General features: G+C 32.8%; 10 protein-coding genes and 8 pseudogenes across 18 annotated transcripts, besides 1 other annotated feature; 7 read left to right on the top strand and 11 right to left on the bottom strand.

The window, feature by feature from the left end:
• Positions 1 to 439: 439 nt before the first annotated feature.
• Positions 440 to 2,855, bottom strand: TVAGG3_0546910 (ATPase activity, coupled to transmembrane movement of substances; the record flags this gene model as incomplete). Its single annotated transcript, XM_001304755.1, has 1 exon — positions 440 to 1,567. The coding sequence occupies one exon, from the start codon at positions 1,565 to 1,567 to the stop codon at positions 440 to 442; it is 1,128 nt and encodes a 375-aa protein (XP_001304756.1).
• A 2,523-nt stretch (positions 2,856 to 5,378) lies between these two features.
• Positions 5,379 to 6,437, top strand: TVAGG3_0546900 (ATPase activity, coupled to transmembrane movement of substances; the record flags this gene model as incomplete). Its single annotated transcript, XM_001304754.1, has 1 exon — positions 5,379 to 6,437. The coding sequence occupies one exon, from the start codon at positions 5,379 to 5,381 to the stop codon at positions 6,435 to 6,437; it is 1,059 nt and encodes a 352-aa protein (XP_001304755.1).
• Positions 6,438 to 6,821: 384 nt separating this feature from the next.
• Positions 6,822 to 8,992, bottom strand: TVAGG3_0546890 (ATPase activity, coupled to transmembrane movement of substances; the record flags this gene model as incomplete). Its single annotated transcript, XM_001304752.1, has 1 exon — positions 7,439 to 8,992. One exon carries the CDS (start codon positions 8,990 to 8,992, stop codon positions 7,439 to 7,441), a length of 1,554 nt encoding a protein of 517 aa, XP_001304753.1.
• Positions 8,993 to 10,401: 1,409 nt separating this feature from the next.
• Positions 10,402 to 11,123, top strand: TVAGG3_0546880 (annotated as a pseudogene). Its single transcript has one exon. A coding segment is annotated over exon 1 (722 nt).
• Positions 11,124 to 11,541: 418 nt separating this feature from the next.
• TVAGG3_0546870 (protein of unknown function, DUF4106 family) lies at positions 11,542 to 11,814 on the top strand (the record flags this gene model as incomplete). The annotated part of the gene is made up of 1 exon (XM_051238039.1): positions 11,542 to 11,814. One exon carries the CDS (start codon positions 11,542 to 11,544, stop codon positions 11,812 to 11,814), a length of 273 nt encoding a protein of 90 aa, XP_051095863.1.
• A 964-nt stretch (positions 11,815 to 12,778) lies between these two features.
• On the top strand, positions 12,779 to 13,237 carry TVAGG3_0546860 (protein of unknown function, DUF4106 family; the record flags this gene model as incomplete). Its single annotated transcript, XM_051238038.1, has 1 exon — positions 12,779 to 13,237. One exon carries the CDS (start codon positions 12,779 to 12,781, stop codon positions 13,235 to 13,237), a length of 459 nt encoding a protein of 152 aa, XP_051095862.1.
• A 447-nt stretch (positions 13,238 to 13,684) lies between these two features.
• Positions 13,685 to 26,724: part of a mobile genetic element that runs on past the window's edge.
• TVAGG3_0546850 lies at positions 15,615 to 16,148 on the top strand (annotated as a pseudogene). Its single transcript has one exon. A coding segment is annotated over exon 1 (534 nt).
• On the top strand, positions 16,153 to 16,958 carry TVAGG3_0546840 (annotated as a pseudogene). Its single transcript has one exon. A coding segment is annotated over exon 1 (806 nt).
• Positions 18,186 to 18,637, bottom strand: TVAGG3_0546830 (annotated as a pseudogene). Its single transcript has one exon. A coding segment is annotated over exon 1 (452 nt).
• Positions 19,264 to 19,548, top strand: TVAGG3_0546820 (protein of unknown function, DUF4106 family; the record flags this gene model as incomplete). The annotated part of the gene is made up of 1 exon (XM_051238037.1): positions 19,264 to 19,548. One exon carries the CDS (start codon positions 19,264 to 19,266, stop codon positions 19,546 to 19,548), a length of 285 nt encoding a protein of 94 aa, XP_051095861.1.
• TVAGG3_0546810 (uncharacterized protein) lies at positions 20,089 to 20,556 on the bottom strand (the record flags this gene model as incomplete). The annotated part of the gene is made up of 1 exon (XM_001304748.1): positions 20,089 to 20,556. One exon carries the CDS (start codon positions 20,554 to 20,556, stop codon positions 20,089 to 20,091), a length of 468 nt encoding a protein of 155 aa, XP_001304749.1.
• On the bottom strand, positions 20,588 to 21,367 carry TVAGG3_0546800 (KilA, N-terminal/APSES-type HTH, DNA-binding family; the record flags this gene model as incomplete). The annotated part of the gene is made up of 1 exon (XM_001304747.1): positions 20,588 to 21,367. One exon carries the CDS (start codon positions 21,365 to 21,367, stop codon positions 20,588 to 20,590), a length of 780 nt encoding a protein of 259 aa, XP_001304748.1.
• TVAGG3_0546790 (organellar and viral DNA polymerase type B) lies at positions 21,618 to 22,028 on the bottom strand (the record flags this gene model as incomplete). The annotated part of the gene is made up of 1 exon (XM_001304746.1): positions 21,618 to 22,028. The coding sequence occupies one exon, from the start codon at positions 22,026 to 22,028 to the stop codon at positions 21,618 to 21,620; it is 411 nt and encodes a 136-aa protein (XP_001304747.1).
• On the bottom strand, positions 22,254 to 22,882 carry TVAGG3_0546780 (annotated as a pseudogene). The gene has a single exon. A coding segment is annotated over exon 1 (629 nt).
• TVAGG3_0546770 lies at positions 23,324 to 23,930 on the bottom strand (annotated as a pseudogene). The gene has a single exon. A coding segment is annotated over exon 1 (607 nt).
• On the bottom strand, positions 25,009 to 25,594 carry TVAGG3_0546760 (annotated as a pseudogene). Its single transcript has one exon. A coding segment is annotated over exon 1 (586 nt).
• TVAGG3_0546750 (phage tail repeat-like family) lies at positions 25,751 to 25,975 on the bottom strand (the record flags this gene model as incomplete). The annotated part of the gene is made up of 1 exon (XM_051238036.1): positions 25,751 to 25,975. The coding sequence occupies one exon, from the start codon at positions 25,973 to 25,975 to the stop codon at positions 25,751 to 25,753; it is 225 nt and encodes a 74-aa protein (XP_051095860.1).
• On the bottom strand, positions 26,353 to 26,509 carry TVAGG3_0546740 (annotated as a pseudogene). The gene has a single exon. A coding segment is annotated over exon 1 (157 nt).

Below are 26,724 nucleotides of genomic sequence, written 5' to 3'. Positions count from 1 at the left end.
GCGACTTACTTTGGCAAAAAAACACAACACTTATCGTAATATTGAGTGGTTATGTATTCAGACTGGATATAAGACAATATTGTACCTCCTATCCTCTAATAAAAGCTAGTTTAAGCTAATTGAAGGCAAAAAATGCGTTCAACCCACAAATATCTAACAAAAGATCAACATCGCTGCTATTTTGTAGATCAATATTGATATGTTGGTAAAACCTTTTTAGAAACAACAAGAATATATTTTGATAATTCCAATATTATTATTCCAATCAAAGTTCATACCCATTCATTTAAAGAGACTTTTTGCTTCATTAATGAAATGTATTGTTAGAGAATGGCTCTACTAATAAATGATTTAAAAAAAATTAGATTAACTTTGAAATATAGAATAAATAGTTAACTAATATATGATAAGTGTTTAAATATAAACAATTAATATTATATTAAAGATATGGTATATCATTACTGATACCACTATCAACACTGACAGTATTGTCTGCTGTCTTATTTACTGCATGTTTTTTAAGCTCTGATTTCATGACAATTTCCATGAAAACTTTCTCAAGTGTAGAACAAGAACATGTATAGAATTTGATACCAATATCTTCGTTCTTACCTTTCTGAACAATGCTGAACAATTTTGTAATGGAATAATCTTCAATCGGTACTGAATATATCAAAGAAATCTTATCTTCAACAGATAAAACAGAATTTGGAATGTTCTTTTTGATGAAATTTTTAACTTTTTGCGAAGTAATGATTGAATCATCATTCAATATGATATCAATCTTCCATTCTTTGCCAAATTTGTTAGATAAATATTCTGGTGTTCCGCAAGCATATATGCAGCCATTAAGCATAATTGAAATGTGGTCACATAAACTTTCTGCTTCATCTAACAAGTGTGTGCATAACATGATAGTCTTGCCAACTTTGTTCATGTTGATCAGTTGATGTAAATGATGTCTCGCGATTGGATCTAGAGATGATGTTGGTTCATCAAGTAATATGATGTTACAGTTTGATAAGAATGGAATAGATGCTGAACATTTTCGTCGGTTACCGCCGGACATGTCTTGGATTCGTTTGTCAACATGTTCTGAATAATCTAAGACTTCGATAATTCGATTGATAATACGATCCGCTTCTTGTCCTCGTTTGTTGAACAAGTAACAGAAAAATTTCATGTTCTGTCGACCTGTAAGTTGTGGTGTCAAATGATCATCAAACTGCGGACAAAATGCAACATTAATTGATCTCAAGGATTGGATATTTCTTCCATTTATTTGGATAGTTCCACTTGAGACTGGAATTTCTTTCAAGATTATCTTAATAAGTGTTGTCTTGCCTGCTCCATTAGCACCCAAGAAGCCAAAGACTGAATTATTCTTGATTCCTAAAGAGACTTGATTAACTGCATAAATAGGTTTCTTTTTTGCATCTTTGAATATCTTTGAAACATCAAGTATTCTAATTGTATAATTATCTCCTTTCGAAAATACGTCTTTCTCCATTTCTAAGGCTTCTTCGGTTACTGATAAACCATCTTTAATCGTTTGAAATTCATTCATATGAGATAAATAGAAACTTTTTGAATCTATTCGTATTTTAATTATCAATTCTAATAAAGCAACAACCAATGGATATAGTGTGAATGTAAGTACAATTTGTGTGAAGAATAAATTATATACATTGAATTTAACATCTTCTCCTGACAGTTGATAATTTATAATTCTGGAAGTTATACTGAAAATAATTCTTATCCAATTAGCAAATGGACAAAAAATTGCAATGACAACACTAAAATTAAAACAGCTGAAAAGCAGCAGAGCAATATTAACAATTAAATAAATGAACATTCCAATTGCACCTTTTACAATTAATCCCCAAATATAAGTAATTGTAATTGTTGAAATACTGCATAATAAGCTAATTGATGATAATTGGAAGAAAAAAATCTTAAATGAAATAGATCCAGCAGCTAAATAAGTAAGGGAAACAATAATGGAAAATATTATAACTAGCAATGAATCAACTGCAAAATTCCCTAGCCAATATGCTAACCTCGAATATCCGTATGATATCATATAAGGTCGAATTGGAGATTTGACGTCAAGACAATTTTGACGCAAAAAAATCGTTGAAAAATATAATAAGGCAAATGGCATAAAGAATGAAAGGAAGCTATCTAAAATATATGCTGATTCAGAGTTTAATATCATTTTCCCTATGCTTTTGAAAGTGAATTCAGCTGAAATATTTACTTTTTCTCCTTTTTCAGTAAACATTAACTCTAGTAGCGCCCTATTGAAAAATTCCTCTGATCCTTGTCTGTAACTTCTATTTAATAAGCATCTTATCTTATAATTTCCAATTGGTTTTCCATTTAATATTGATATTGCAGAATCATTGACGAATTGGAATGCTGCTGGTATATTTGGTCGGGATTTTGGATTTTTAAACAGTTCATCTAGATAATTCTCGTAATCTTTAAAAGAATCAAAGTCTAAAAATTTTAATTCGGAATTGTAATGATTTTTGATTAAAGAATAAGATGTATTTGAAAATTTCATCTGGAGTAACTCACATTCTGAACAGTTTTTATTTGAAATTCTTGCAAATGTTAGGTTAATTCGATCAAATTTTGAAATTGGAAGCTTAGTGGTTTGATCCGACTGGAAAAAATCATCAATCACAGGCCAAATTGCCCAAACTAGATTTGCCAATAATATAGATACAATAAAACTTAATAATAAGGAAAATTTTGTGTTCCAATAAATAAACACGCGTCTGTACATAGACCCAATTAGATGGTTCTTAAATGAATTCATAGTTGGCTCCTAATTACCAAAATATAAGGGGTATAATTAAAAAAAATCTTTCAATTAAGGGTGCACTACAAGGATTAGAAAGTTCTCAAAAAATTCATAGAGCTCTATCAATTCTCTTATCCTCCAAAATAATAAAACCCTATATTTCGCTTCATTGTAATAAAATATTTTAATTTTGATTTAAGATATAGAATTAATTAAGGAACCCTCATTACATATATAACTTTGGGCTTCAAATTTTTATTATTGGCCGAGTTTGAAAAAATCATGAAAAAATCAACTTTTTAAAATTGAACTTGAGGAAAAAATTTTCGGCATTTTTTGATCGATAAATGTATTTTTTCTTCTCATCAATACATTGGTACACATATACCCTTGCTATTTATCTTATTTATTTTTTAAAAAACTCATTTTTCAAAGAGTTGAAAAAGAGGTCCAAAAAACAAAGTCCTGCACTCCAAGGATAAAAATTCTTAAAAAATTGAAATTAGAACATAAAAATCATAACATAAGTTCTCAATGATATCAGTATTATATATTTCGTGTTATTTTTGATATATCTTAAATGTGTTGTGAATTATTCTTAAAAAAAATTAAAAAGCTTCTAAATATCATATATTAAAACAACAATAGTAAGGAATATAAAATGCATCATAATGTTAAGGAAAATCACTTTATAAATATTATGAAAAATTTGAAAAATGAGAGGAAAGCATATAATATATCATAAATGTATTCTATTTCTCACAATGTATTGGTTTATCATGCTTAAAATGCAAAGAAGTGCGAAAAAATTAAAATTGAAAAATATTAGCAATCACAAATCAAATTTTGATGTTTTTCTAGATTAGAATTCATACTTATTTCATTTATATTAGATATGCAGAACATATTAAGGTGCTTATCGGGAAAATTAAGAAGATTTAAATAAAATTTTGAAATATGTTTTAGTTCAAGGATAATGAGATATATGATATGAATGCACTCTCATTGAGGATGTATTTAAGCTCATGTTAATTTTTCATGATATTTTTGGAATTCGAAAGTACCAAAAGTACAAGGATTTTTTTAGAAAAAAAGGAGGATTAAAAAACCGTAATCCTCCTAGTGCACCCTTAAAAAATTGAGAGTAAAAATCTGAAAAACAAAATATATATTTTCGAATACAAATGCAATGTGGATAAATTTAGCAAAATTTTATTTCTCAATTTTTGAATACTTAACTACAGTTTGCCGTCAAATGCCACTTGTGAGAAAAATAATAAGTTTAAAATATTTAAAAATGCAATGAATTAACAAATTCCGACATGTGAAAAGAAAAGTTAGAAAAATTAAAATGGAAACAACAATCGTAAATCAGCCTTTACTAGAAAACTCTCAAGCGTTGAAATCTAGATTACCACAGCGCCATATTATAAAACATTACATTAAAATTCAGTTTGGAATGCTCTTTCGCCAAAATAACTTTTATATTTTCTTTTGTGCTGGTTTTTGTTTAATATCACTTAGCTTCATAATTAGTACCGACAATGAGTATAATACTTCGATAGACCCCGTTAGCCATTTCAAAAAATTTCCCGAATTTGTTTCCAAATTATTAGATAATAAGATGATAAATAAGTATACATTATGTCCAAAAACAAATTTAACGACTACCCTTGCAAAATACTCAAATTTGAGTAATATTCTTGATAGCAAAACTTATAATCAAAGTTTATGACAAATGGATGTTTTGAACATTAGAATCAGAGAGAAACCGAAACACTTCTTTCAAATTACAACAAATCTTTCAACCTCTCCAAGAGAATCATCTCCCAAAATTAATATGTTTGATGGATACTTAAACTCATTTGTTTATGAGTTAATCAAAGCTTATTCAAATATAACAGTAAATTATGATGTTGATTACATAAAAGAGTATAAAACAACTGATCATTATTTTTCCCAAATTTCAATATTGTTTTCTTTTGGAATTACGTTTATTTTAATGATATCATTTTTCCAAATGATGGAAATTCGAGAGAAAAGACAACTTTTGTTAATGAAAATTTCTGGATTTCATGAATCTTCAATTTTCTTGTCACATTTAGTCATTGATTCAGTTTTTATTGTTTTCACATCTATCTTACTATCTGTAATATTATATGTTCGTTATCAGACAAATATATTTTTTGCATTTATCTTTCTTTTCTTTTGTGTTATATATTTTTATGTATTTTTCTTGAATGCAATTCCTTTATCAGTTTCATCAGCATACAAAATATTTTTCCTTTGTATTTTTATACTTTTGAACATTTTACCTTTGATCAATGAACTATCAATCGCAAACAATTATAATATACTGGAATACTCTCCATTTTTAATCATTTTCCCTCAATGGATGCTCACTATGTTTATGGACAACATTATGATTTCACATGTATATAAAATACCTTTTACATTTGAAAATTTGACAAAATTGGCGAGATGGAAGAACTCCTGGTATTTAGTACTATTCACAGTTGTTTTAATAATTTGTTATTCAGTGATCTTCTTCTTATTGAATGTTTTGATGCCGAGAACTTATGGAGCTTCTCCAATTGGATTTTCCAAGATTTTCTATTTATCAGTTTGGAAAAAATTATTCGATTTCAAGATGGATGTTTTTGCTGAAAATGAATCAGATAGTTTCATTGAGATAACAGGGATTGATAAGATGTATAAAGGATCAAAACCAATTCATGCTCTTAAAGAAGTTTCATTTAATATTAATAAAGGAGATACAGTTGTTTTGATTGGTCCTAATGGATCAGGTAAGAGTACGTTGTTGAATGCTATGACAGGAAGTATCAGTAGTGATCAAGGAGTTCTTCGAATATATGTAATCCGATGTCCATCTGGATTCAATGCACTTCAAGATCATCTTGGAATTTGTTATCAAGACAACATATTGTTTGACAAGCTGAGTGTTTATCAACATCTTGAATTGTTCGCTACTATCAGAGGTGTTTGTTGTGAACGTGTTTGTGAAGTTGTTGATGAGTGCATGAGCAGATTCCATTTGGAGGGTATGGATAACATGCGGTCATCGAAACTGAGTGGTGGCAACAAACGAAAACTTTGTGTTGCGATCGCATTCATTGGTTCTCCTAAGTTTGTCATCCTTGATGAACCGACATCAGGTATGGACACATCGATGCGACAAGAGATGTGGAAAGCTATCTCTAGTTACAACATCACATCGATTGTTAGTTCTCACTCAGTTGAAGAAGCTAGAAGTCTCACGAATCGAATCTTCGTTATGCGAAGTGGTGAATTGTTATTTGATGGTAGTCCTAACGAATTACGACGCAAATTCCATTGTGGATATCGATTGACACCAATCTTTTACATAGATGGTGACAAACGATATCGTGATGTTTTACTTCGATGGATGCAAACTAATGTTCAAGGTGCCATTATCAGTCCCATTCGTGATGAAGATATATTGTTCCCGATATGTGATGATGTCACCGAACTACTCGAAGAACTTGAACAAAAGTTACCCATTTTCCGAATGCGTTCATTCAATATCATTGTTGAACAACTCGAAAATGTTCTTTATCGTATGTTTGCAGATGATGAAAACTAGTAATAAATAGAATTTGTTTGTTAACAAATACATATAAATATTCATATTATATATTATTGAATAAATAAAAATGTTGTAATTTTTCTCAATTTAACTAACTCTATAAAAATGTTTAGTAAAGCAAACAAAAATTAATATATATCATCTAAAGTTTGAGTCGCATCAATACTTATAGTATTTTCGTGTGACTCTATTGCTGCATGTTTTTTGAGCTCAGATCTCATGACTATTTCCATGAAAACTTTGTCAAGTGTAGAACATGAACATGTGAAGAATTTGATACCGATGTTTTCGTTCTTGCCTTGTTGAACAATGTTGAAAAGTTTAGTAATAGAATAATCTTCATTCGATACTGTGTATATCAAAGAAGTCTTGTTGTCAACTGATAAGATTGCATTCGGAATATTCTTTCAAATAAAGTTTTTGACTTTTTGTGATGTTAAAATCAAATCATCATTCAACATGATATCGATCTTCCATTCTTTGCCAAATTTGTTAGATAAATACTGTGGTGTACCATATGCATATATGCAACCATTAACCATGATTGAAATATTATCACATAAGTTTTCTGCTTCATCTAACAAGTGTGTGCATAACATGATAGTCTTACCAACTTTGTTCATGTTGATCAGTTGATGTAAATGATGTCTCGCGATTGGATCTAGAGATGATGTTGGTTCATCAAGTAATATGATGTTACAGTTTGATAAGAATGGAATAGATGCTGAACATTTTCGTCGGTTACCGCCGGACATGTCTTGGATTCGTTTGTCAACATGTTCTGAATAATCTAAGACTTCGATAATTCGATTGATAATACGATCCGCTTCTTGTCCTCGTTTGTTGAACAAGTAACAGAAAAATTTCATGTTCTGTCGACCTGTAAGTTGTGGTGTCAAATGATCATCAAACTGTGGACAAACACAAACATTGATTGTTTCTGATGTTTCGATGTTTTGTCCGTTGATTTCGATTGTTCCACTTGAGACTGGAATTTCTTACAAGATCATCTTAATAAGTGTTGTCTTGCCTGCACCGTTAGCACCTAAGAAACCAAAGACTGAATTATTCTTGATTCCTAATGAGACTTGATTAACTGCATAAATAGGTTTCTTTTCATTGTCTTTGAAGATCTTACAAACATCAAGAATTCGGATTGAATAATTATCTTCATTCAATAAAACATCTTTCTCCATCTCTAATACTTCTTCTGTGATTAACATACTTTCCTTAATTGTTTGAAAATCATTCATATGAGATAAATAAAAATCTTTCGACACATTATTAATCCTTTTCCATATTTTTTCAATGAAATATATTATCGATGGATATAATGTGAAGGAAATAATAAATGTTAAAAATAGAATTTCTCTACCTTTGAAAATTTCATGATTCGGAGGACTATCTTGATATTCAATAATTGCTAAAACGAACCCACACATTGTCTCAATCCAATTGATGAAAGGACATATTGTTGATGCTATTACATGATATAATAAAATTATATCTTCTTTTAGGTATGTCCTGACAAAGAAACAAATCAATGCCATAAGAATATTAACAATTGCGAAAATATTTGAACCATATGGTTTGTTCAAAATAAAAGCCCAAACGTATGTGTAGAAAATAGTGGAAAGATTGCATAATATATTAAGGAAGAATGTTTGAATATAGTATGTTCTAAACGATGTAACTCCAAATGATATGTAAAGAATATAAATTGATATCGAAAAAATTAATAATAAGATAGAATCAATCAAGAAATTACCAATCCAATAAGTGAGCTTTGACAAACCACATGATATCATGTATGAGTGAGCATTCGTTTTGATATCTTGAATAGTATGATTTAAAAGATATACTGAGAATATGATTACTGCAATTGGTGTTGTAAGCATTATCCAATATTCGTATCTTGCACGTGGATTGTTTGATTCTAAATATTCTCTAAATCCCGTGTAGTAAAATTTTGCTGTGATATTTCCTTTATTCTCGTATTCATCAAAAACCATTTCTAGTAGAGCTCTATTGAAAAATTCTTCTGTTTCTAGTCCAATAGTTCGATTTAAAACCATTTTGAGTTCAAAATTTCCGTTCGGTCTGCCATTTAGAGGGTAAATCTTAGAATCATTAACGATTTGAAATGCGGCTGGAATATTAAGGTACTTTTGTGGATTTTTTACTATACTCTGAAGATAAATTTCAAATTTTTCAAAAGATTCAAAGTCTAAAAATTTAAGCGTGGTGTTAAACTGCTCTTTAATTAGGAATGAAAATTTGTTAGATAAATTCATCTGAATTGTATCGCATAATGAGCAGTTTTTATTAGAAATTCTTGCAAATGTTAAATCATTTGGTTCAAAATTCGAAATTTGAAGGTTTCTCTCTTCATCTAATATATTTGCGGAACTAACGATACTAGGAATAATACAAGCGCTGCTAGCAAACAAAATTGAAAAGAGAAATATTGCAATTAAGGACAATTTGGAGTTCCAATAAATAATAATGCGTCGATATAAGACTCCGATAACTTGTGCCTTCAATGAACTCATTAACATTTCGATTTATATGAAATCCGATTGACCAAAAAAAATTGCATTCAATTGTGATCAGATTCATTGAAATTTGTTTTTTCACATTTCACAAATTTCTTCAAATTATGATATCAAAAATACTCTCGTGCAAAATATAATTGTATTTTAAGACCATTTCATTTAATTGAATTACGATCATCTTAATGTTAATTTAATATATGAGATATTATATGATTCCATTATTGTCTCGTTGTCACAAAATTTTGAGAAATCTGACATAAATGAAAAGTTTTTCCCTCCAAGATCCATTACTTGCGAATCAGGCCTATGTTTATGATCGCTCATCATCTCAACTCCTTATTTTCAAGCTATACACTAAAATTTTAATAAAAATGCGCCTCCGAAAGATTGTAAAAAAAAAAAAAAAAAAAAAAAAAAAAAAAAAGGTAGTGGGGCTTCCAGGCACTTCGTGCCTTCTAGCCCTGAAGATGTTTAGTATAAATGAAGTTTTTATTCGGAGGTCTTCCAGGAGCTTTTCACAAATTATATATGTTTTCATGTTTTGTCAAGACTTCTTCGTAAATGTTTTGTCAAGACTTCTTCGTAAAATGTTTTGTCAAGACTTCTTCGTAAAATCAGACAAAAATATATTTTAGGGTAGAAGGTTAGATATAACCTCTTTTCTAACCTCTTTTCTACCCTCTTGAATTTGTCAAGACTTCTTCGTAAATGTTTTGTCAAGACTTCTTCGTAAAGACTTTGTTGAGATTTCTTCATGAAATTTACACCAAAAATAATGTTTAGGGTAGAAGGTTAGATATAACCTCTTTTCTAACCTCTTTTCTACCCTCTTGAATTTTCATGAAATTTACACCAAAAATAATGTTTAGGGTAGAAGGTTAGATATAAACCTCTTTTCTAACCTCTTTTCTACCCTCTTGAATTTTCATGAAATTTACACCAAAAATATATTTTAGGTGAAGAGGTGAGATATAACCTGTTTTTTCACCTAATTTTTCACCTCTTGAATTTTCATGAAATTTACACCAAAAATATACTACTAGGGTCATTTACGAAGAAATCTCAACAAAGTCTTTACGAAGAAATCTCAACAAAACATAGACAAGAAAGTTCATGAGAAATTAGATGAAGAAGTCTTAACAAAGTCTTTACGAAGAAATTCATGAAAATTCAAGAGGGTAGAAAAGAGGTTAGAAAAGAGGTTATATCTAACCTTCTACCCTAAAATATATTTTTGGGTCATTTACACTCATTGACGAAGAAATCTCAACAAAACATTTACGAAGAAGTCTTGACAAAACATTTACGAAGAAGTCTTGACAAGATAGAATATGAGAGAGGTCCTATAAACTGGAGAAAGTGTCATATAAACATCTGTCAAAAACCGCTTTTTAACTTCACTTAAAATGCCACGTAAGCTACGTAAGAATATACGTAAGAGGAAGAGAGCATTGAAACATCCAATAGTAAAACTGACACCACAACAACAGTTGCAACAACAAATGCTGAATGACCCCACTATGTTGCAACAAATGTCAAGCAATCCTATGCTTTTAAACCGAGTTGTTGGTGCACAGAGTGGAGGTTTAAGAGCGGCACTTTTAGCGAAAATGGCAGGCTATGGTGGAGCTGCAGACGGAACAGCATATAACCCTCAAAGTCAAATGAATTTGAGTTCACTCAAAAATCAAATAACAGATGTCAAAAAGTCAAACATAGACATACAGAAGCAAATAAGTGAAAACGAAAGAAACTAGAATATGACAGACACACAAAGAAACTCAATGAGTTAAACGTAGAGAAAAAGAAGAAAGAAGAACAACTGAAAGAACTAAGTACAGAGGAATATGCAAAAAAAGTGTCAGAAAAAGCAGCAGAAGTAGCAAAAATGGAACAAGATGTCATAAATTTGAAAAACCATACTACTCGATATAAAGTACTGAAAGATGAAGAGATAAAACAAAAAGCCCTGAAGACATATATGGATAGCGATGAGTATAAAAAGGAAGTTGAAGCAAATGTAAAGGCAGAAAAACTTTTACAGTTGCAAAACCAAACCGTACAGTATGAAAACTTAGCACAAGAAAGTAAAAATAACGACGCGGCTATGCAAAAGGCAATGAAAAGCGCAGAGTATATAAAAGCTAACAATGACTGGTTAGATGCCCAAGCCAACGCTAAAGCAGCCCAACTCATAGGGTCAATAAGGACAAAAATACAAGCGGATGAAGACAGTTCAAATGAAGCTTTAACAAATGCTGACTTTAAGAACGCCTTCGAAGCTCTTCATAGTAAGGTGAAACAAGTGAACGATTTCTCATCTGGAAAGAAACTGAAGTCTGAAGGTTTCGACAAAGAGTTAAAAGAAGTAGCACAAAATATGACGAAAATAACAGACGCAGCAACGAGACAGGCAGTTCAAAGTGCCTATGACGCCGTTAGAGCAACTGTTGTGAAAAGTCAAGAAAAAGAGTTACAACAGACCAAAACAGACCTAGTAAATGCTTTCTTAAGAACGAAAAGTCAGGTAGGACATTACGCTGCAGATGGAACATATGTGCCAGCTGGTGGAACTTATATACCACCAAACCCTCCAAGAGAAGCACCTGCACCAGGACTACCTAGAACATTTACATCGTCACATGGACACAGACACAGGCATGCACAACAACCAGCACAACAACCACCTCCACAACCAGCACAACAACCAACACAACAACCAGCACAGCAACCAACAGTTCAAAACCCTGCACAACAACAACCACAAACAGAGCAAGGACATAAAAGAAGTAGAGAACAAGGAAACCAAGAATTCTTAAAAATGCTTAAAGAAGAGTGTGGTTTCCCAGATAGTATTGACTTTAGTGACAGATATAAAGAAGCTATTGGAAAGTTCAAGGATGGAAATACTGACCCGAACCTATTTAGCTTTATGGCTCAGCACCAAAACGGATATAATCTCAAACCTGGAAAATACAAGCTCGCTAAGGGATATGATTTAATAGCATATCATCCAAATGACATGGATGAATTTACTCCGAGATATTTGATGTCAGAGCTAAATGACAATTCAACTTTCGTCATGAAACGCGTAAAAAATAGAGACGGAACGAAAGAACAAAAGCTTATGAATGCGGATGACGTAGATAGGGAAATTGTTAAAAACGGTCTCGGAATATATGAAATGCCAGCAGATGAGGTACAAGAAACTCCACAGGAAGAAGTTCAGATACAACCAGACATGGAAGAAATAGTTCAGCAACAACAGCTAGAAGAGCCTGAAGGAAACGAACAAGTCACTCCTTTGGAAACTAACTTCACAGAACTAGATGAAGATTTGGAACAGCCGAAAAATCTTGACCCTCAACAAGAGTATGCGGAGAATATGGAATATTTCCAAGAGTCTAAAAAAAATTCGGCTGACATAGTAGAAGAATATCGAAAAATGTTTGCCGACATACAAAAGACTCCAACACCAGATGAAAATATTCTGCATAGAATGGAAGTACTGAAAGAAAATGTACACAAATACAACACCCTTTTTACTTACGAGCATTTAACGTTCAATCTTCGGATGAACTCGGTGAAGATAAAAGGTTAAATTTCAAGAAAACATATAGAAATGAAACATTGTTTAAAGTTCATTCAGAACCTAACCAAGATGGAAACAAACCTACTTTTGTTTCTGCAGACGATGGAACTACAATGAGATGGGGTCATAAAGCTAACCCAGATAGGTGGTTCATAAACTTACAACCTCAATTCCAAGAAGTTGTAGACGCAATGGAAGTCAATGGTGAACCAGATATAGCTGGTATTTTAAGCGCGGCTTTAATGCCATTGAAAGATATGAAACATGCAGATATTTTGGACCAGTATGAAATGAACATGGCTGATGGAAATATAACACCTGACGTTCTAGAACATTTATCTCAAAGAACTACACAGAACCATAAAGATGGTATATTTGGTGAAGAGTTTAGAAAGAAAGTTAGGGAGAGAGAAGGAAGAGAACCTATTGTACATGACCTTGCAAACGAAAGTTTACAAAATGTCATAAAAACTTACTTTGCAGACAATGAATCGAGAAGGGATGAATATTTAAGAAAACTCAAATGGACAGTACCAAATGAAATGTTAGTATTGAAAAACATGTTCCTTGACAAAATAAAACCAACTACAGAAATAAATGACGCAAGACTGAAAGATTGGGTAAAAGCTTTCCCATTCACAAAGATATAGTTGGTAACATGGAAAGAAAACCAGAATGGCTACAAAAACATATATTTGGAAACGAGCTTATTCCATATGGACAGGCACTGTTTGAAGAGCTTGAACCAGAAACTCAGGACAGAGTCATGCAAACAATAAGCGACGACTCAAATACAAACTATGACAAACTCTTCTAGGATATAGGTTACCTGAGATGGGCGACCAGAGCCAAAAGGCAAAAAGGACATGGGAAATTTGCAACATACTAGATGAACATAATGCAAAGATGCAACAACTTCAAGCAGAGGGCAATGAAGGAAAAAGAAGAGTTAAAAACTCAGTCAGGAAGAAAGTAAAGCTTGGTCGGAGTGGGTTCTATTATGACATATAAATCCAACTATTCTATATTTTTACTCATATGAAATGTACGCCGCTCAGAATATAACGCCAACAGTTTTGGATGCTATGAATGGAAATGTTTCCGAATGGTATAACGAATGCGACAATGCCATTAGAAGGTCAGAAATAGTTCCTGGAACTTACGAATATACAACTGCTGTTTCTTATGGAAACGTAGGTGAGTTTGGAGAAGGTTCTTCAACAACAGTAGATATTGCTTGCGACAGGTTTCATATAATTTCTATTGACAACTCTTTCTTATACGTGGAACAAGACATTGAAATAAAACCTTCTGCCAAGTTGTCTGACAAGAAAGGTTGCAATGGAATTTTCTATGTCGGATACCAATATGCTCCAGAAGTTTTCATGGGATATAAGATATATTCTAACTCTGACTTAGTTCAAACAGTAACATGGGCAAACTATGAATGGTTCGCTTTAAGAAACTCAGTACAACCACAAGCTAGAGAACAAACAGACCAGTATGCAACTATTGAGAAAATAAGAAGACTTGACCCTAACGTTCCAGGAGTTTATGTTGACCTTTCTGGACAAACTGCAGCAGCAGTAACCAAAGTAAAACTGAAACTTAGAGTTCCTTTGTCATCTTTCCTCATCTTCAGGTTTTTAAGATACTTGCCAAACTGGGCAGGAAAAATTTCTATCGAACTTACTCCAAGCAAAAATAACTTAGTCATTGCACCAACACAAGACCCATTCACTCTTACAGACGTAAAGGGAGCAAATCAAACGTCATTCGCCGAATTTTGCAAAGACAAAGTTGACTTAGACTTTGGTTTCTCAAACCTCAACACTGAAGTAAACTACTACTTCAATGCTGCTGGAACTGCTTGGGACCCAGTTAAGTTCACATGCGAAAGGTTTGAATGCAAGAGAATAGAAAGCAGACTTGCAGTCTATATGTTGGACCCAGATATTTCAAATGCTTTAGCTGCCAAATATATTGCAGTTCCACTTATGTTCCCTATACACCAAATATCTGTCAAAGACTTTGCAGGTGAAGTTGGAAACCAAAGTGCTGACCCAGGTGCAAGAACAGATATTGCTTTAACAACTGCAATGAAACATGCAGATACTATGTTTGTACTGTTCAGACGAACTATAAATGACTATTCTTGCTTCTACAACCCTGGTATTAAATATCATATAAACATAGATGGCAAATACTATCCAAGAGAAGAATATTCTACAGTTGAGGATATGAGGTCATACAACTTGACATTAGATGCTATGAACTTTAACAACAACTTCACAACAACCATTAACCCTGAAATGCAAAGTTCTATTATGCCATATGTGAAAGTATGGACCCATACAGGAGCTCAAAACACTCAATATACAAATGGAGACCGTTCAAACTTTTGGCTTGGCATTCCATTTGCTGACTCAGAAGACTTTATGGGTGGTATTTCAACTGTTGGTACAGTTCAAATACAATATACTGGTGACAGAGACGGTCCAAATGAATTGAAAGCAAAGAAGTTTACAAAACCAATAGCACTTTTCACGGAAGATGCTCTTTTGAAGATTCGTTCGATGAAACCTGCTGGGGCTCCTCAGATTGGCATAACGACAGCTTCCATCGAGCAGATTTTGGCAGCAGGTCAGTAAGTTGTTCTTGAACTGACTTCTCTCCGTCAAATATTGACAGTACGCCAGTTTTGACATAGTATTGTATTATAAACTTACCTTTAGAAATATCTGTAAGTTTTGAAGTTATATTTTTGTCTGCTTCAAGAACTTTCACCATTTCAGTTATACCAACTTTCTTTGCTTTATGAAAATATTTTGGTTCAGCAAATATTGCTATTCTATAACATTTTCCATTGTTTGTGTAAAGAACTATTCTGTCAATGAACTTGTATTGTTTGTGTGTGTAAACTTTGTTCTGCTTCAATTCGAAGAGATACTCGAATACGTCCATCTTTTTATTCTAAGTAAAATGTCATTTCCGAAAAATAGAAGCGTGAGTGTTTCAAAAGGTTTAATGGCGGTGGCAGATGTGAAGTTAAATTCACCAACTCAAACAAACAGTCAAAGTGTTGTTGTCAATGTCAAAGAAAGAGATGTTGAAGTGGGGAAACCATACGAAGACGAAGATGGTATAACAATAGTTCCTGTAAAAGAACAACCAACATATCCTGAAGTTAGCAGAGACTTAAGTTCTGTTGCAGATATTCGAAACGACTACCACAACTGAAAACAAACTTCAAACTCAGGAGAAGATTTGTCAGGCTTTGGGTATAATGTTAAACTTGGTTGAGCACAACCCTGTAAAAGTGAACTCATATGTCATTGCACCTCATGAAGTTTTGAAAGAACTATTGAAACTTTTGACAGAGGCAGACGATATAAACATCAAAGAAATAGAACCCGACATTAGTTGCTGTGGTGTTTCATATAATGTCATTGACAAGATATACGTTATGAAAGGAGGTGAAACGTTGAACTTAAAGTATAGTTTCCCAGACGTTATAAAAATATTTGACGACCACAACATTTCATTAAAATTATTTGCTAAGTAAATGGCAGAAGACATAATGGTTTATACTATTACGACTAAAAACCCTGAGTCATATAATTCTATAACAACAAACTTACAAAGTCCTCAAGGACGATATTGTAAACTAACCTTAAACACAATGACGACTAAAGCCTGTTTTGCTCTTTTGACACCAGAAGACTTTGTGTTGTGAATGGTAAAAAATACTCCTTTGAAGATACTTACTCAGATATACCACCAACAGGTTTTGTTGACTTATTTAATACTTTAAGGACGGATGTAACATGTGCTGCAACTAGAGCAGGTTTCATTATGTTTGGATGTCCGACTGAGTTTACTATAAACGATATGAGCTATAATACAAAACTTATATCTGGTTTTTACTACCAACAGTTTCCTATAACAGGAAAAGGTGTCATACAAGGTTTGTCTGTTCCATTGACTTTAAGTACACCTATTTTATATATTGTTTCAAACTTAGGTTCAAAGTGCTATTCGAATATCGACAGAAACTACTATGACCAAAAGATACTCATGCGTATAAACAACACTTTCTCTGCTGGTTTGCCTATTGTTCATTCGAATGCAGAGTTTTCAGCTTTAGTGAACTCAAACACTTTAGCAAACATAAACTTAACCTTAGTCGACGCAAACTTTGTTCCTGTAAAACTTTTATGTCCTATGTATTTGTCAATGACGGCAGAAAGTTTCGAATTGGAAGATGCAACTGGTGAAAGTATTGTACTACAAGAACAACTTCAACAACAAATAGCTCAAGAACAACAAATGCAACAAATAGCTCAAGAACAACAAATAGCTCAAGAATAAAAAATAGCTCAAGAATAAAAAAAATCTTTTTTTATTTTATTTGAAATGTACGCTGAGTTTGTTGGAAAAGACTGTTGGGAAACTTGTTTGTTACAGATGAGAAGTAAAACATTGCATGGAATAAAACATTTTTTCAAAAAAAATATTTTTTTATTTTATTTGAAATGTACGCTGAGTTTGTTGGAAAGGACCGTTGGGAAACTTGTTTGTTAGATGAGAAATATGAAATTCACTGTTGTGAGTCATTTGAAGTCAGAAACAAAAAGACAAAAAGAGTTTTAAGCGAATGGGAGCAAAATAACGGATATGCTAGGATGAGGATTGGTGGAAAACGCTATCTTAAACATGTTGTCATTGCAACTCATTTTATACCGAACCCTAACAATCTACCTTTTGTAGACCATATAAACCATATAAGAAACGACAATAGACTTGAAAATTTACGTTGGGTTACTCGTTCTGAAAACAATAAGAACAAAAGCAAATTTCGAGATATTGTATTCGAATTTGTCGACGAACTAGAAGATGAAACAATTGAAATTACAGACTATGGTAAGCATACGTTGGAGTTTTTACTACTATAGCGAAGAACAAGACTCTTTCTACTTTTATACCGGCGTAAACTATAGAAAATTACAAGTATGTTTTACTAAGGAAGACTATGCTTTTGTAAACGCTAGAGATACAGATGGAAAATGCGTTAAAATACTTCTTAACAAATTCAAGAAGCTATATGGCATTACCATTTTAAAACGTTTTTAAAAAAAAATATTTTTTTATCCGATAGAAAAGATGACGAAATATATTTCAGTCAACAAGTACATGACAGAAGTCAAAGATAAGTTAGCTCCATTCGCATATTGAATGTTTACTTCTACAATTTTGAAAAAGTCTAATTTGACAAAGTTTGGAACATCGAACCAGTTAAGTTTGCTATTGTGACTAAAAATGGTGCGAAATTTGAAGACTTAGACATAGAAGGTTTGTTAGCAGTCAAAGAAAATTTTGACAGAAAGTTCTCAAAACTCGAAGAAAGGCAAAGCATACAAACTTTTATACCTTATGAACCAAAGAAAGCAGACGACTATGAATATTATGAGTCTAAGATAGTTGAAGTTCAAGGTAAATTAGGTAAAAAAGATTTTAGAGTCTAAGCCAGTGTTTGCTCCTAAAGAGGAAGAGAACATTGACATTGACCCAGAAATGTTCTAAAATAAAATTTTATTTTTACATGTCATATCTCACCTTCTCTGGAACTGGTTCAGGTTCTTTCTTCTCTTCTACTTTCTTTTCTTTCTTTTCTCTCTTCTTCTTCTTCTCTGGTGGAGTTATGTCAAATTTCTCAGAACCATATTTATGTAAAAGTTCTTTGTCCTTTAATAGCTCTCTATTCTGTTTCCTATTTCATCTTCAAGAACAGCGCATGTGTCTTCTTTGCATTCTAAGAACTTTTGTTGGACTTCATCTTTCCAATCGGTGTCATCTCTGTCAACAAGTCTGTCATTGACAAATTTTAAGACTGCTCTTTGTAATGTTTTATGGTTCTTGTCATATTCCAGAAACAGAACTTTAGAAACAAATTCACCTTTCTTGTTTACACTATGTAAGATTTTATGGTCTACAGATGTTTTGCTGTCGAAAAGCTTGTCTCGAATATAGATAGCGAAATCGCTAGACATTTTCAAAAAGATAAAAAATTTTAATTTTTCTAAAAATATGTTAGAAAAAAAGTTTTGCTGACATTGACAAGAAATTTGAGAATGTTTTAAAACAAGAACAAGAGGAAGTTAGAAAATGCTCAGATAAAACCCATACATGACAAGTTCCTATTTGCTCAGAATGGTATACAGGTTAATCGCACCACCTGGGTCGGGTAAGACTTTCACTTATCTTAAAATGGCTGCACAACAACAAGAACTAGATGAGAAGAACCCATTCTATGAGTTAGTAGTCATTTGTAGTACTTCTCTGGTCAATTCGATCAAACCGTAAATTCGTTCAAAGATATTATAAAAAGTCTAAGTTAGTATGTAAAAAGACTCTGAGTTGTTAGATTGGATAAAGAAGTACCAAAGAAGAGTTTTGAAGTACAATGCTATAAATGAGTATATAAATTCTAAGTTTAAAGACCCAAATGAGGAAATGCAGAGAATATTAGAGAAGAAACACTTCAGAAACAAACAGAAAGAGATAGAATACATTTCGAAGAAATTGCAATCTTAGATTGGAAGACTTACCCTCATAGATGTCTCTTATCTTAGATGACTTTGCTTCTCATTCCTTTGTTAAGAACAGAGAACAAGACATGTGTCGAATTCTTAAGAAGCTCAGACACTTTAACATCTCAGTTGTCATTTGTGTACAGACAGCAAAGAGTTTAAGTAAGGATGTAAAGAGAATACTTACTGACATTGTACTTTTCCCCGGATTGTCCGAAGACGATTTCATGGAACTTATGAAAGAGTCCATGGCAGGTAAGTTTGACAGACATGAACTATGGGAGAAGTACAAAGTCATACAAGACCCTCATACTTCTTTCAGAATTCATATCTACGCAAACAAAGTTCAAATTGTAAAAAGTCAAGCTTGAAAAATCTAAGTGTTTAGTCTTAGTAAGTCTGTTGTGGTGCTGGGGCTGTCGGTTCTTCTGGCTTTGGAAGGCATTCAGGAAGAGGAACGTCGGACATTCGTTTGTGTCTTAACCGTCTTTGTTCTGAAACAATATAATATTGTACTGAATAAGTACAATATTGTCTTGAAAAAGTACAACATTGTCTTGAAAAAGTACAACATTGTCTTGAAAAAGTACAACATTGTTCTGAAAAAGTACAACATTGTTCTGAAAAAGTACAACATTGTTCTGAAAAAGTACAACATTGTTCTGAAAAAGTTCAAGACTTGTTCTGAAAAAGTACAGCCGTACTCAAATTTGAGAGACATTGTACTGAAAAAGTACAACATTGTTCTGAAAAAGTACAATATTGTCTTGAAAAAGTACAACATTGTCTTGAAAAAGTACAACATTGTCTTGAAAAAGTACAATATTGTACTGAATTTATACAACATTGTCTTGAAAAAGTACAATATTGTACTGACTCAGTATGGAGCTTGACCCCTTAGACGAAGCAATTTATCTAATTGAGGTAAATGAAACCGTGAAGGAATATCTCAGCAAGTGCAAACCAAGCAAGCTTGAAAAATGTAAGTGTTTAGTCTTAGTAAGTCTGTTGTGGTTCTGCAGCTTTCGGTTCTTCTGGCTTTGGAATGGACTCGGTTGGTGGTACGTGGGACATTCGTTTGTGTCCTGTCGGAAGGAAGGACTTTTCCTGTCGGAAGGAAGGACTCGGAATGTCGGAAGGAAGGACTCGGAATGTCGGAAAGAAAAACTTTTCCTGTCGGAAAGAAAAACTTTTCCTGTCGGAAGGAAGGACTTTTCCTGTCGGAAAGAAAAACTTTTCCTGTCGGAAAGAAAAACTTTTCCTGTCGGAAGGAAGGACTTGGAATGTCGGAAGGAAGGACTTGGAATGTCGGAAGGAAGGACTTGGAATGCCAGAAGGATTTGACAAGACAATTTACCATCTAGAGCTACCTGAGCCATCTGAAGTCAAGACCAAAAATAAATGGTTCATTTACTCTGCTTGTTTGAAGTTGTCAAAATACTCTGTTATTTTTTCTTTCAGTAGCGGTAAGTCTTCTTTGAAGGTAAGTATTGTACAACCTTTAATATCATAGTGTGTTTGAGGTAACGTATCTTGAACTATTTGTTTCACATCTTCATTTGGTGTCATTGAAATCGGTAAGTTTTCGCGATAGAACCAATTTCTGTCAGATTTGTAAATCTTAGCAAGGTCGTAAAAGCTTTTGTTGTTTCTTCTGACTAAATGCAACATAACCATATCTCTGTCTTCTTCATTTTCCATCTCTTCAGTGTAAATCATATACTTATAGTTCTTTTCCTTTCCTTTTGGTACTGAACGCGGTATTCTTTTCTGTATGTTTTTGTCTTCTTTCATCATATCTTCTCTCTGCTTTGTACAAAGTTCGTCAAGAAGTTTACAAACATACCATGAATAGCGAGGTGAAGCCCACATTGCTATTGAACTAACTAGGAACTTATGAACATATATACCTTTTAGATGTGATGGTAAGTTTTGTCTGTCTTGGTACATCTTTTTAAGTTCTACATGTTCAAACTCACTCAAAAGTTCTTGTGTGCTTTGGTTCCTAAACCAGTCTTGTGGTTTCTTAGTATCTGGAGCAAAACATGCTGTCAAAATACTTTGCATTTGGTACATGTCATCTTTGACCGAACGAATGAGACGGAGTTGTTTGTTAAACTGAACCCACTCATATTCTTCATTTATAGCTTCATGAACGATAGCAGTTGTTGTGTTCTCGGTTGTTGACATATCTGTCTTTATATTCCGGATAAAAAAATAAAAAAAAATAAAATTAGCGTTATTTTTTCTATCTTAAGGAAATTCATGATTTCATAGAGTTTTGGCGACCCCGAAGGAAGTCGGTCTAGAGAAATTTCATGAAATTTGGTCATTTTTCAATAAAAATATATTTTAGGGTAGAAGGTTAGATCTAACCTGTCTTCTACCCTCTTTTCTACCCCAGTTATTTTATAAGCGTTTTACATGGTAAACGTTATTTTTACATGTATTTTTCAGCAACTTCGTCAAATAATTTTATAGCTTTATCTATCTCATCTACTTCAAACGTTTCTTTACCTTTTATGGGAGCACCATACATTTTCTCAAACTTTTCAAGTAGTTCTGTTTCTGCAGCTCTCATATCATTAACTAACACAACCTTGACTCTATTGACTGTACTGTCATATCTTAGAGTTATATTATATGTTCTTCCTATCTTATATCTTTTTGTGTTGAAGTCCTTCGGTTTCTGAACGATGTAAAGTAAGCCTTCACTGCAACGTTCTGAGTCGAATAAACCATATGTTATGAAGTTATATCCAACAACTGGGTCTAACCATAACAAAACTATTGGTATAAGACTTTTGTCGATGAGATATGCTGTAGTTCCATAGAATCTTACCGATATCATAAGCTCAGGATTTCTTGTCAAAATTTTCTGACTAGAAGCAATTCTAACCCAGTCCTTTGCTTTCTTTCCAGATGGAGATAAAATGTCTGACAAAGAATATTTGTTTGTATTTCTTTGAGTATCTTACGTTTAAATCACCTATTTCTAACCACTTTGGTGTCATTGTCTATCTTTCCCAACTGTTTCAAACTCAATGTTTGACATATCTTTCTTTTAAGTCAGCATAGTCGTTTCGCATACGTTCTATTCTCTTTGACGGAGTAGTTATATTTCCTCATTGCTGCTTTACATTTAGAACATTGTGGGTTCATTTTTGCGTTATATTCTGAAACCTTACCTGCTAGTATGATAAGGCGTCAATTGCTCTCTTTAACTCAAAAGTTGCGGGTTTTATCTGTTCATTCCATATCTTACCTCTTCTATCTTTATCTCTTATCTGCCATACACATTCAGCAACTAACGAAACAAAGTTGTCGTAGGTCTTAAACTCCCCAGATTTGTATATGTCAGAGATGTTCTTATAATACCATATCGCAATCTTTGTCCATGACTTTGTGGTTGCAATGAAATCCAAGAAACTCATAGTTAACCTTTCGTATGAACTTCTTTATTTCTACTGAGTCAGTTGCTTTGACTTCTATTTCATCGAATTCTGGAATAGTAAGCTTTTGTTGTTGGATTTCAGGCAATTTGGGTAAATGGTCAATAATATCCTGCATTTATAAGATACTGTTCATTTGTTTCATCTTTCGCACAACAGTCCAAAGTACTTGTTAAAAGTTCTTGCTTTATCTTCTGGATTTTTGTTTCGAAGTATATGAAGAAGGAATGAAGCTTTTCATCTCTACTAACATTGAAGTTGGGTTCATGACTAACGAGTTTGGTGCTGTTTGTTGCTAACATGTTCTTACAATAAAAATAAAAAAAATATTTTTTAAAAAAACCAACTTATTTTTTTATTTCGGGAAAACTCATGACAAATTCAAGAGGGTAGAAAAGAGGTTAGAAAAGAGGTTATATCTAACCTTCTACCCTAAAATATATTTTTGCCGAATTCTGTATAAAACTCATGACAAATTCAAGAGGTAGAAAAGAGGTTAGAAAAGAGGTTATCTAACATTCTACCCTAAAATATATTTTTGCGAATATAAAATCATGACAAATTCAAGAGGGTAGAAAAGAGGTTAGAAAGAGGTTATATCTAACATTCTAACATAAAAATACAAAAAAATACAAAAAATGACACTAACTTTATTTTCTGACTTTCACAAAAGACCAAAATATACGCTTTACATGTATTTTTCAGCAACTTCGTCAAATAATTTTATAGCACTATCTATCTCATCTACTTCAAACGTTTCTTTACCTTTCGTGGGAGCACCATACATCTTCTCAAACTTTTCAAGTAGTTCTGTTTCAGCAGCTCTCATATCGTTAACAAACACAACCTTAACTCTATTGACTGTACTGTCATATCTTTGAGTTATATTATATGTTCTTCCTATCTTATATCTCTTTGTATTGAAGTCCTTCGGTTTCTGAAACGATGTAAAGTAAGCCCTCACTGCAACGTTCCGTATCGAATGAACCATATGTTATGAAATTATATCCAACAACTGGGTCAATCCATAACAAAACTATCGGTATAAGACTTTTGTCAATGAGATATGCTGTAGTTCCATAGAATCTTACCGATATCATAAGCTCAGGATTTCTTGTCAAAATTTTCTGAGTTGAAGCAATTCCAACCCAATGCCATGTTTTCTTTCCAGATGGAGATATAATGTCTGACAAAGAATATTTGTTGTATTTCTTTGAGTATCTTACGTTTAAATCACCTATTCTAACCACTTTGGTGTCATTGTCTATCTTTTTAACTGTTTCAAACTCAGTGTTTGTCATTTCTGTTCTTACATACAAAATAAAAAAAAATAAAAAAATAAAACTAACTTTATTTTTTCTATCTTAAGGAAATTCATGAAAATTCAAGAGTTTTGTGTGTTTTCTACGATGGTAGAAAAGAGGTGAAAAAACAGGTGAAAAAAGAGGTGAAATCTCACCTCTTCACCTAAAATATATTTTTCAATACTTTTTCAGCACTTCTCCGTAGTTATATATGAAAGACAATTCGAGATAAAAGTCGTAGTACAATGGAACAATATGTTGCACACCATTTGTTGTGAACCAAACTTGAAAGTCAGAGAAACTGTTACTCGGTGGTTCATAGAATTTAGAAGCAAAGTCATAAAAGTCCTTACCAATACAAAGAAAACTATTGTTGCTTGAACTGAAACTTGCATGACACATAACATTTTGAGGGTCAAACACGTTTCTATAAACTGTCAAATCTGCTGGTGGGCGTATAAACCAGAACGGACCGTCAGGTGGTAATGGTTCGTTCTGGTTTAGTAACCGAAGAAATTGTGCCCAAGAACGTTTGTCTACTTGCCAAAATAAAAACTGTGTATCTCTTGGAGGGTTATTTTCAATCCTTTGAAATGAAACTGTGGAGTTCATCTTGTCATATTCTAGTTTCAGATAGTATGTTCCATTTAGTAAAGAATCGTATTTTTCTTGAAATTCCCAGTAGTATTTGTTTATTTGAGTTTGAAAGTCATTTAGAGTCTTCTCAAGACTTTCGTCTGAACGAACTGTAAAGATTCTCATTTCATCAAATTTGTCTAGTAGACCATCAGAACCTCTATACTGCCCATGAAAATATACTGCAAACATAAAAGCGTTAGTTCTATTTGAAAACAAAACTCTTCTAAATCCTATTGCCTTTGCATCTGAAGGACTTTGAAGCCAACGAATTGGAAAGTCAAAGCGGTAGGAGCCGGATGAAATTTCTTCATCTGATATAGTCCTACCAGCGTTTGTAAAGATATAGTCTAACGGTTTTGTATCTGCTACTTTTGTTCTTTGTTTTTCAACCTGAAACATTTAATATATGTAAAAATATACTGTTTTAAAAAATGTTTTAAAATGGTATGCCATATAGCTTCTTGAATTTGTTAAGAAATATTGGAACGTATTTTCCATCTGTATCTCTAGTGTTTACATAAGCATAGCCCGTCTTAGTAAAACATACTTGTAATTTCCTATAGTTTACGCCGGTATAAAAGTAGAAAGAGTCTTGTTCTTCGCTATAGTAGTAAAACTCAAGCGTATGCTTGCCATAGTCTGTAATTTCAATTGCTTCATCTTCTAGTTCGTCGACAAATTCGAATACAATATCTCTAAATTTGCTTTTGTTCTTATTGTTTTCAGAACGAGTGACCCAACGTAAGTTTTCAAGTCTATTGTCGTTTCTTATACGGTTTATATGGTCTACAAAAGGTAAATTGTTAGGGTTTGGTATAAAATGAGTTGCAATGACAACATGTTTAAAATAGTGTTTTCCACCCATCTTCATAGTAGTATATCCGTTATTTCGCTCCCATTCGCTTAAAACTCTTTTTGTCTCTTTGTTTCTGACTTCAAATGACTCACAACAGTGAATTTCATATTTCTCATTCTAACAAACAAGTTTCCCAACGGTCTTCTCCAACAAACTCAGCGTACATTTCAAATAAAATAAAAAAATATTTTTTTTTGAAAAAATGTTTTATTTTAAATGGTATGCCATTTCATATTTCTCATCTAACAAACAAGTTTCCCAACGGTCTTCTCCAACAAACTCAGCGTACATTTCAAATAAAAATAAAAAAATGTTTTTTCCTTTACTTTACGTAACCACCAGCTACCAGAAGCCTTTGACGCCAACCCATACCAGCTAATGAAGGTTGACTTGGTTTAGTTTGGAAACTAACCTTTGGTTTTGGTTTATCTTCAGTTTTTGGCTCACCTTCTTCTATCGGTTTTTCGTCACTTTTTGGTTCACCTGACTTTACTTCACTTGCAGGTATGGTTGTGTCGTCAACATCTTCATAAATATCATATGCCATTTGTTTTTGTTTTCCTTTCAACTTTTTGTGTTGTTGTAAAGTTTAGAATATTTTGACTCTAAGTCAATGAGATGTTCTATAATGAACTGTTGGTCAGTGAAGAATACCTTCCCATCTGTTGTCTCGAAAGCTCCTTCAGACTTCAATATTTTATTTGTGAGAGTCTGTTTCTTTTTTGAGATACTAGCCGTTCCATTTCTATGAAAAGTGACTTTGTAGTTAGGGTTTGTATTTCCAGACCTGGCACTTTCTATTATTGAATTTTTCTCTTCATCTGTAAGTTCTTTGACAGGTTTTGACAATGGTTCTGAACTTTTTTTTGTGGTGTCAAATCTACGGTTTCAACTTCTTCGGTCATTTCATCTCAGTAAAAAATTTTAGTTTGGTTTGTTTTCAACTGGTTGTTTAGGTTTTTTAAGTCGGTCTAAAACTTCCTGAGGTATAGGAAGAACTTGACAAACACGTGGTTGTGTAACTGCTGGAAGTCGACAAATCCATCTTGAGCCCATTTGTCTCAATGCTGTTATTGTTCATTTCATCTCAGTAAAAAACTTTACATTCCCCAAGTTTGAGTGGTTGCGGTTGGTTATTGTTTACCCACTGTTGTGCATGGTTATATCCTCTGTTAAAGAATCTTTCACCTTGGTCCATGTAGTGTCCTGCTTGGTTATAGTAGTCATTTGCTTTGTTATAGTAGTTTCCTGCTTCTCTTCCTACATTGTCCATCCATCCTTGAACTTTTCCTCTTG

The sequence above is a fragment of the Trichomonas vaginalis genome, chromosome II, assembly GCF_026262505.1.
Source record: "Trichomonas vaginalis G3 chromosome II, whole genome shotgun sequence".
NCBI classification, from domain to species: Eukaryota; Parabasalia; order Trichomonadida; family Trichomonadidae; genus Trichomonas; species Trichomonas vaginalis.
Note: the sequence above shows the minus strand (reverse complement) of the source record. Positions and strands in the feature narration are given on the sequence as shown.